General features: G+C 47.2%; 1 protein-coding gene across 1 annotated transcript; it reads left to right on the top strand.

Moving 5' to 3' along the window:
• Window positions 1-2,099: 2,099 nt before the first annotated feature.
• Window positions 2,100-3,989, top strand: LOC119444597 (uncharacterized). The gene has a single exon (XM_037708968.1). It carries the CDS (start codon window positions 2,100-2,102, stop codon window positions 3,987-3,989), a length of 1,890 nt encoding a protein of 629 aa, XP_037564896.1.
• The last annotated feature ends 6,768 nt before the right edge of the window (window positions 3,990-10,757 follow it).

Raw genomic sequence — 10,757 nt, 5'->3', positions numbered from 1 at the left:
CTCTGCATGTCTAATTAGAGCATCTGGGTATTTTAGATGGTATAAAAGAAGAATATTGGACTGGACCCCAAGCTCAGTCTCCCTCTAATTAGGAAGCTTTGCCTAAGAAGCTCCTATTTGATGGGATTTGTGGCATTTCAAAGAAGGAAGTTAAAACGTAGTGACTGTAGGACGAATATTTACAATTTAAGAAGTACAGAAGTGAGCAGCCTTGTCTAGAACGCGGGAACACATTTAACAGGTACACACGTGAACAGCCTTGTCTAGAACGCGGGAACGGCGGCTTCCTTGGGTTCTCCAGAGCCAGCCTGCGACGTCTAACGCTAGCTGCTGGGCCCAAAAGTGCCCAGAACCTACCGTTAGACGTCGGAACCAGCAGCTAGCGTTAGACATCGCTGGCTGGCTCTGGAGAACCCAAGGAAGCCGCCGTTCCCGCGTTCTAGACAAGGCTGCTCACGTCTGTACTTAAAAAAAGTGGAAGAAATTGAAAAATTAAGAACTGAGTAAAAAATATCGAAGTTTTCTAAACTGTTCTTACATAAGTAGACAAAATTATATGATATAGATCTTTCTCTAATATACCACCGATTTATAAGTATACTTTCGCCAAAATCCTGGTAAACACGAAAAAGTTCCGTTGGCTTGTTAATTGATATATTAAATTTGTCCTCCTTTGATGCTTTAACAGATGCAGTTTACGGAGCGGCGATATCTGTTTTTTGTCCTGATTACGAATATGTAAACTTAGAGTTTGCTCTTTTTTTTGTCTTTTTTGTTCTTTTTTTCACTTACCAATGTTTGGAAATTGTAGTGCAACGTCTCAGCTTGTGCATAAACATTCTGCTTCTAGGAGTCGCTGAAGTGTGCCTTTTCTCTCAAATGCAACAAATGTCGGTCCAGTGGTCTCAAAATATTTTCAGTATTTTATATTTGAATAGAAAAAATAGGGTTGACCCCGAGCTAAATCAACTTTGTAGTTAGATATTCTAGCACTGTCATATTGCAGAATATTCAGTACATTCACTGTCTGTACAGGAACGGATGTGATCGTACGGCGAAGCGCTAATCCTTTACCTCCCACGTGCAGAATTTTTTTTCTGGCAGAAAGATTTACTGTAACTACTGCTGCTGGGCAACGATAAATGATGCGGCTCGGATAAAAGAACTCAAATCTCTGGTGGTTCCGGTCAACGCAGCCGTCACAATGTCACAAGATGATGGAATTTTCGGAGCTTATTACTAGACATACTGATAGCTTAAAGAACAAGTCACGCAAAAAATGTTTTATGCACAATCTTTGACGAATACAATTTCATTGAAGTATTGTTTGCTTGCACAGACCGCACGTACAAAAATGATAGAGAAATGCTTCTATTTCTGACTGGTGCTTACTTTCTTTATACGTTCTTTAACTGAAAGCCTTCTGACAAGAAGCTTTCTTTAACAAGGCGATTGACAAGGCGTGCGCTCTCCGAACTACTAGTTGAAATGTCGTTGAAAACAGTGCAGTAATGTCAAAATAAGCCAGCCATGAGTGCTTGGCGATAAATGCTGTTTTGTTTGAAGGAATCGACTACCAGGCTCAGTATTAATCAGTATTAATTGTCAGGCTCATTATAAGTGGTAAGCGAGGATCCTTGCCGTGGCTGTGTGTACACTTTCGTCACAGAGGTACGAGTTTCTCTTTGTCTCTTAGGTGCTTGCGCTCCTCTAGGTTTTCGTCATCGTTCTCAAATAACGACTGTGGCACAGCAGCTAAATATAACGCACGTCTGCAGTGTGTCAGAACACTCGAGGAAGAGCAATTTTACATACTAGGAGCACACTTTTACAACAAGCCGAAGTATTGAAGAGCCACCAAGTATCCTGAGGCCTTCTGTTTAAGAGTTACTATGACAATCTAAGACCCACTGCTCTATGACATCTAAGACCCAGTGCTGCTAGCATTGCGAAGCACCATATTTCATGGTTTTCGATATCAACTGTCCGGTCTCCACTCACAGGGCTCCCCATTGAGGACACTACTGCAATCCACCAAGGCGAACGTCGCAGCGCCGCTGGTCATGATTGCAACGACATTAGCGGTGTTATTCTGGCTCATGGCGTCCAGCCAGAGCCACGAAAAAGACTTAAGTGCCGCCTGCAGGAGCGAAGAGTGCCACCAGTACGCGAAGCGGCTTCGCGAGTCGCTCAACGAGTCCGTGGACCCGTGCACCAACTTCACGCGCTACGTGTGTGACGGATGGCGTCGAAGGCACCAGCTCTCAGTGGCCGAGGAAGCCTTCATGTGGACCTTCGACAGGATGTCGAAATTTGTTCGCACCATCGAAGTCCCGCCCCACCACCAGACCGCCGTCACACGGGCGGCAGCGTTCTACCGCAGCTGCGTAAGCGTGCTTCGAGGCGAGCGCGACGAGTTGTCGCGAGTCAAGCGCGCAATGGCCGCCGCTGGCATCACGTGGCCCAAAAAGCCCAAGGCCGTGCCGGACTTGCTGCACACGTTGCTTTACGTTCATCTGCAGCTTCGCTGGAGTGTGATCTTTAGCATCGACGTTACTAACAAGAGCGGTCGTTCGATCACGCTGCGCTTGATACCATCAGTAGAAACGGCGCCCCTTAGAAAAACCCTGGAGCTGATGGGAGAGCCGAACAAAGCCATAGAGTATTTCAACACCCTGGTATCGGCATTCGGTGAGCCCGCGAAACATGACAGCGAGCGCGTGACTTTCACTCAGACCAAATACGTTGAAACCAAAGTGTTCCGTACTATTTACAGTGGTCTATTAAAAGGCAGCGAGGAGCCGCAGACTCTAAACACCACCTTGTTGTTCCAAAGTGTGCCAAATCTCTCGCAGGCCCGCTGGAGATACACGTCTCGTTCTGTAGGCATCGCTGAGCACGTTCTGCTCGAGACGTCGTATCCAACATATGTGAGGCAATTCTTTGGCTTGTGGAGGGACCTAGGAGAGTCGCGTCTCCACCTGTTCTTGTCATGGTACACCATTCAGATGGCGGCGCTCTTCTCCAATCGGCTACTCATCGAAAATTTTTACGGGAGCGAGAAGGGCGCGCTCCTGCGACACGGTGCGTTCTGTTTCAGCAAAGCCTACCTGCTGTCGGGAGCCACTGTGCTTCGCTCGTCATCAAGTTACGCGCTGGTCGGTGACGCTCGAGCCCAGGCCGAGCAGCTGCTGTGGAGCATTCGCGAAGCATTCTCGCGACGTCAGCAGGGCTGGCCGTACGACGAAAGCGCCGCCATCTCGAAACTCCTGGCCCTGAGTGATCAAGAATTTGCCCTGAGCGCATTCGCGGTATTCGACGAAAATACCACCGACAACACCGTATCCCAGCACATCGGCCACGGAGACATTACGTCCTCGCTCGTCGACAACTGGATGGCGGCGCCCCTGCCACACGTAACCAACGTTTCGCACATCGCCTCGACGGCCATCGAGAGGCTCTCCTTCGCGACAGCAACCACCGACGGCAGAGTCGTGCTGATGCCGTACGCTTTCTCTTTCCCCTTCTTCGACGCGCGTGGCACTCGGGCGATGAACTACGCGGGCGTTGGTTTCCACATCGCTTACGCTCTCAGCCAGCTGTCCCTCCTACCATACATATCCGACATACACGGCCCGCTCTATCGATTTTACAACTGCACCGGCATGTCATCCAACGCGACCAACAGCAGTTCGGAGCGGATCCTGGACGCTTTTTCTGCGTTCACTACGCAAGCGCTGTTCGACGCTTTCGTCAACGCATCGGCCTCGTTGGGCACCAGCGACAGCCTGCCCGGACTGCCCGCACTGTCGGGCTCTCGTCTATTCTTCGTGTCTCTATGTTACGCCAAGTGTCGGGGCAGCTGGACGGGAGGTCTCACCGAACCCGAATGCGGAGGCTTCCTGCCGTACGTGGAGGCGTTTACAAAAGTCTTCGGCTGTCAGGACGGCAAGCCCATGAAGCCGGTCAAGAAGTGCGAAGTATTTTGAGCAGCTGCCGATAGAACTCGCACGGCGTCTTCTCGAACTCAACGTTGCGGTCAGCTCTGCGCTCTGGCCTGCTGCCAGCTTCTCAATTATCACATCAGTTACCTCTGGTAAAGTTTGTTCTCAGAGCACCGATAAGTGCGCCCCTGCCGGAACTTACCTCGGACACGCTATAGTGACTGGCGTCTGCGTTTTCAATCATTCTACGTTTAGAGAATGTTCATGCCGCCCCCCCCCCCAACCAGCCTAAAACAATTACTACGTCTCAATCAAAGGAAAAATGTACTGACTAATTCATTGTGACCGTTATCCCACTGCATTTTATTATGTATAGGACGCCTGTCTGCCAAGTGTTACTGAATGAAATCTGGAATATCTGCTATGTGAATTTATGAGAACAAAGTACGCAGACATGTTTCTCACAGGCAAAAGTACTGGAGTATTTTGATTTTACAGCTTAGGTTGGATTGGTTTGATTAGATTGGATGACAGCCCAGGTTGGAAACTGAACGATGGATTGGTATTTCTTGGCATGCAGCATCATGCGCCATTATTGGCAATTTGTGCATGTAGTTCCTTTAGTCAAGAGACGGCTGTTTCTATCGGGCCGCGCTATCCTCGTCACTTCGAACTTAGAAAAAAAAATTGTTGAATTCCTTCTAGTTCTAGAAAGTGATTGCGGCATGGCATGCATATCGTGCGTAAAGTGATATGCGTGGTGCATTACGGGCGTCGTTCTGCGTCAAGGTCTTGTTGTTTACTAGATGTGAGCCGCATTAAACCATCATGAACATGATCGTCATTTCCTGAACCCTTTAACGCCCCTTTCGGCTTTTTACATATGGGGAGAGGAGTAGCTTAACATAAATATACATTGCTGTTTAAACAAGTAAAAGCAGACATGTCATAAAGGACAACAAACATTATGACATAACGTTATGTATTGCATTCATAAAGGAACTGTGAATATTTTCTTGAGCTTCAAGCAGTTGCGTTCGTTGACGATTTCAGCTGGTAGTTCGTTACCTTTCTAAATCGCTTGATGGTTTATAATTGGGCACTTGGTTCCCGAAAGGCGACACATTAAAAACGAGAGCAATGTTAAGGGGGCCCTGAAGCACTTTTTATCGAAGTCGAGAAATGCATCTGAAGTTAAATTAGACTATTTCATAAATACTTTGCAGCAAAGCGTTCTTCACTGCGTTCAGCAGAAGCGGAGTTATTGGCAATCAAGCACACCACTCGTGGAGCTTCCGCTCCTTCTTTCAATGATTTGCTCTACGAAGGCTACGGCAGAGCGGGGCGTGATGATGATGATGATGATGTGTGGTGTTTTATGGCGCAAGGGCCAGGTATGGCCAAAGAGCGCCATGCCAGTGTTTGTGAGTGTGCAGTGGAGCGATGAATTCTGAGAAGTAGATGAAGTGTGGCTGTAAAGGGGCCTAAAAACAATCGCTGTAAAATGCGTAAAATATACATGCACTAAAATCATGGCAATGACTAATGAGGTGTACTATGAAATGAAGAATGCATTGCGAAAGAATGACACGATATTTAAAATATTTAAGATGTAGTAATTGGACAGAAGCACTACTGCCTAAACAGAGTCCTTGAACCACAAGGGCCTGGAGGCATGTGCTTATACAAAACTACTATCACAGCAGCATCCTCTGGAGGGAGGATGCGCTATGAATTTATTGGGCTTATAACATGCAGTACCACGTCGTTTAAGAAAGCGAGGACTGCTTTGGTGCTAAACAGCGGTTCCTCACCAAGAAACATACTGGGATGCAGAGGGACATGATAGCGGTAAGCTAAAGGGAAATGTTTTTTTCTATCTGCTTCGGCATCCCGACACTCCAGGAGAACGTGGAGGACGGTTAGCCTCTCACCACATCTACCACAGTTTGGTGGTTCATCCCCGGTCAACAAAAAACTATGGGTGCCAAATGTATGACCTATTCTGAGACGACAGAACAGGACATCAGTTCGCCGTGTTCTCGTTGCGGAGGGCCAGAAACCTAACTGTGGCTTAATCAAGTGAAGCTTATTATTTGTTTCTTCATCCCACAGACGTTGCCAATGGCTTCGCAATTTCTTACGCAAGAAATGTTTCAAATCTGTTGCAGAAACAGTAGCTGTAGGATTAGTAGCGTGCGATGTTATTGACGTAGCCATTCGGTCAGCTAGCACATTACCCTCAATGCTTCTATGGCCAGGCACCCAGCATATAATGATATGCTGGTTAGATACATACGCTCTACACAGTACGGAATAGAGCTCAATGAGTATAGGATTTTTCTGTTTACAGGGTGACTTTAAAGCGTTTACGACACTTAGAGAGTCTGTAAATATGATTGATTTTTGAAGTTTAGATTTCCTTATATGCCTCACAGCTGACAATAGTGCAAAGCCTCAGCCGTAAAGATACTTGCTTCCGGGTGGAGTACACCGGATTCCGAATAGGATGGGCCGACGGCTGCATACGACACCCCGTCACGTGACTTAGAAGCGTCTGTATAAAACTCTGTGCATGTGTACTTGGACTGGAGTTCAAGGAAATGCATTTTGATATGTGCCTCTGGTGCGTGCTTAGTGACCTCTACGAATGATGTGTCACACTCTATGAGCTGCCACTGCCACGGCGGTAACAGTTTCGCTGGAGCCATAAGACAGTGTTCAAGCAACGGAACACCCATTTCCTCACTAAGATTCCTCACACGCAAAGAGAACGGTTTTCTCGATGCCGGTCGATTTTGGAAGAGTGTGGCAGTGGTCATGTCGTTTATGGTTGAATAAGAGGGATGTTCAATGTTCGCGTGTACTCTAAGAAAATATGTAAAACTACTATATGAACGCTGCAGATGAAGTGACCACTGATTCGACTCTACGTAGAGGCTCTGGATCGGACTTGTTCGGAAAGCACCAGTCGCGAGGCGGATGCCCAGATGGTGAACGGGGTCTAGAATTTTTAATGCACTTGGCGTTGCGGAATTATAAATTATAGCTCCGTAATCAAGGCGTGAGCGGACAAGACTGTTGTACAAGTTCAGGAGGAATTTTCGGTCACTACCCCATGTTGTGCGCGACAAAATTTTTAAAAGGTTCATCGTCTTCAGACACCTTGCCTTCAAATATTTAAGATGGGGGATAAAGGTAAGCTTCGAGTCTAGAATTATTCCCAGGAATTTATGCTCACTGCTCACGGATAGTTCCTCTTGATTAATCGTGAGATTTGGCACTGGTGTCATGCCTCTTTTGTTTGAGAAAAGTATGCACGTACTTTTCTTTGCATTTATTTTAAATCCATTTACATCAGCCCATTTAGACAGTTTCTTTAATCCAAGCTGTACCTGTCGTTCGCAGATAGCAATGTTGCATGATTTGAAACCTATCTGTACATCATCAACATACACGGAATAAAACATGCTGCGTGGAATAACTGTATACAGGGAGTTCATTTTTACAATAAAGAGTGTGCAACTAAGCACACCCCCTTGTGGCACATCAGCCTCCTGGGTGAATGATCTAGATAAAACATTGCCCACTCTTACGCGAAACGTGCGGTTAGACAAGTAGCTTTCGACTGTGTTTAACATATTTCCGCGGACCCCCATCGCAGAAAGATCTCGCAGAATTCCGAAGCGCCATGTCGTGTCGTACGCTTTCTCTAAATCTATAAATACAGAAAGTAAAAACTGTTTATGAATAAACGCATCTCTGATGTTTGCCTCGATGCGAACAAGGTGGTCTATTGTCGACCTACCTTCTCGGTAGCCACACTGGAAGGGGTCTAGTGTTTCGTTATTTTCTAGGAAACTGATTAAACGCCGGTTTATCATTTTCTCATACAGCTTGCACAGGCAGCTTGTTAGCGCTATTGGCCTGTAGCTGCTAGCTAAAGACGGGTCCTTGCCTTGTTTAAGAATCGGGATGACTATGGCTTCTTTCCACAAGGAAGGAATATATCCAGCCGCCCACATGGCATTAAAGAGAGAGAGGAGTGTTGTCAGTGTTTCGGGGTGTAAGTACCTAATCATTTCGTAGATGATACGGTCGCCACCTGGCGCTGAGTTGTTGCAACAAGCGAGAGATGCTTTAAGTTCGGCTAAGCTGAATGGCCGGTTGTAAGCCTCATTTGATGAACCTTTGCGATTAAGGGGCTGCCGCTCTTCGCGTTCTTTGAACTTCAGGAAAGATTGTGTATAGTGCGATTCACTCGATACATATTCGAAGTGTTTGCCTAGACTATCCGCCTGGTCTTCCAGGCTATCACCTCGGCTATTTACTAAGGGTAGGGGATGTGACTCCCGACCTATTAATTTATTTACCCTATTCCAGACTTTAGTTTCATCTGTATACGAGTTTATGCTGGAGATGTACTTTTCCCAGCTCTCTCTTTTAGCACGTCTGCGCGTTCTCCTGCCCTGCGATTTTGCTTGTTTAAAATTAATCAAGATTTCGGCTGTTGGGGAGTTGCGAAACAGTCCCCAGGCCTTGTTTTGCTTTTTACGTGCTTTTTGGCATTCCTCGTTCCACCAAGGCAGGCGACGCTTATTAGCTAGTCCATTAGTTTGTTGTATGCACCTTTCTGCAGCGTCAGTGATAAAACGTGTTATATACGCCACAGCATCGTCTATGTTAAGACAGGCAATGTCATCCCGGCCTAAATATGTTATTTCCTTAAAAAGTTGCCAGTTAGCAGAGTCAACCTTCCATCGGGGAACATGTGGCGAGCATCCATCTTGTTTTGTTAAGCTTAGCATAATTGGAAAGTGGTCGCTCCCAAAGGGGTTCTTCAGAACGGACCACTGCAGGTACGGAATTAGTGTACTAGACACGATACTGAAATCTATGGAGGAGTATGAATTATGCGCCACGCTGTAGTACGTTGGCTCTTTCTTATTAAGTAGACACGCTCCTGAGGAAAAAAGAAGGTTTTCAATAAGGCGACCTCTTCCATCACAACGCGAGTCTCCCCACAAGGTGTTATGTGCGTTGAAATCTCCGAGAACTATGTATGGCTCCGGAAGTTCATTTATGTAGTTTTGAAATTCAGATTTATGTAGTTGGGAGGGATGTATATAGAGCTGATAGTGATCAGCTTGTCAAACAACACCCCTCGGACAGCAACTGCCTCTAGGGGCGTACGAAGTTTTAATTCCCGGCAGGCAATACCTCTATCGACTACAATAGCCACACCACCGGAAGACACGACTGTGTCATCGCGGTCTTTACGAAAAATGGCGTATTGCCGGAGAAAGTTTGATTGTGTAGATTTAAGGTGTGTCTCTTGAACACACAGCACCTTAGGATTAAACCTGTGTAGGATTTCTTTGACGTCATCGAGGTTGTGTAGGAGTCCTCTGACGTTCCATTGTATTATTTGTGTATTCATGTTGGAAGTGTTTTTTTGTGCTGTGTGTTTAAAAGAGACTAATTTAACTTACAGAGCCCTTGTCGGGCCCTGTGATGCGGGCTTTTTCTTTTTTGGAGCGATCGCGAGATTCTCGCGGCTCCTTTGGCGCTTGCGGCGCTGTCTGGCAGGTTGTTGTGTCCATCGCCTCTTGCGAGGCGCTGGACACGCGCTCTTGCGAGCGGTTGGTTTGACGGGAGGGCCTCGTTTCGAGGGACGACGCCCTTGAGGCCACCAGCCCGGAGGTTGATGGCCCCTTCTGCTGGGGTGGCGGAGCAGCGCTAGCTGCAGCCGCCGGGGGGGCGGATGGCGTCACTGCCGGCTCACTGTGTGTGGGCCGGACAGCCGCCGGAAGCCGTTGCGACGCTGCCCCCTGACGCGCCACTTCGGCAAAGGTTTTCTTTGGCAGGTAGGATACCCGCCTGCGTGCCTCCTTGAACGTTAGATTTTCCTTTACTTTAATTGTTACAATTACTTTTTCTTTTTTCCAGGATGGGCACGACCGCGAGTATGCGGCGTGCTCCCCATCACAGTTCACACAGTGGAGAGAGTTTTCGCATGATTCAGAGAGATGCTCAGTTGCACTGCATTTCGCACAAGTCTGACGGCCTCGGCAGTTCTGCGAACTGTGACCGAATCTTTGGCATTTGAAGCATCGAAGAGGGTTTGGCACGTATGGCCTGACACGTAATTTTATGTATCCGGCTTCAATGGTCTCGGGTAGAACACTAGAACCAAAATTAAGAATTATATGTTTTGTCTTTAGCTCCTTACCATCGCGCCTCATCTTGATTCGTTTTACAGTCAAAACATTTTGTTCTTTGAATCCTTCCAAAAGTTCATCTTCGGTGAGCTCCAACAGGTCGTCATCAGACATAACACCGCGGGTGGTGTTCATGGTGCGGTGCGGGGTCACAGTTACAGGAAAGTCTCCAAACGACACTAGAATCTGTAGTTTATCATGCTGTTTCTTATCACGGAGTTCCAGGAGGAGGTCACCACTGGCCATCCTCGTCGCCTTGTAACCTGGTCCTATAGTCTCTGTCAGAGTCTTTGCAACGATAAAAGGGGAGATCACTCTCACGGTCTTTTCAGTTTTCTCACTGTGCACCACGTGGTAGCGTGGAAAGTTCTCAACTTGTCGGCCAAAAAATTTAAAAACTTCTTCGGTGCGCCCCCTCTTTTGGGGGCGATGAGAAAGCGCGGGAAAAGAACTAGCCATGCAAATATTGATGTTTCGGCAGAAACGCCAGCCACCCACCATGGAGTCCTACTAGGGGACGCTGCAGTGCCTGTAAACATAGGCCCTGCAGACGCCAGCTGTACGTCACCACTATAACCGAATATGAAATAAC

The sequence above is a fragment of the Dermacentor silvarum genome, chromosome 3 (assembly GCF_013339745.2).
Source record: "Dermacentor silvarum isolate Dsil-2018 chromosome 3, BIME_Dsil_1.4, whole genome shotgun sequence".
Lineage (NCBI taxonomy): Eukaryota > Metazoa > Arthropoda > Arachnida > Ixodida > Ixodidae > Dermacentor > Dermacentor silvarum.
Note: the sequence above shows the minus strand (reverse complement) of the source record. Positions and strands in the feature narration are given on the sequence as shown.

Coding starts and splice junctions, on each gene's coding strand:
- LOC119444597 (XM_037708968.1), top strand. CDS start 2,100: ATGGCGTCCAGCCAGAGCCACGAAAAAGACTTAAGTGCCGCCTGCAGG.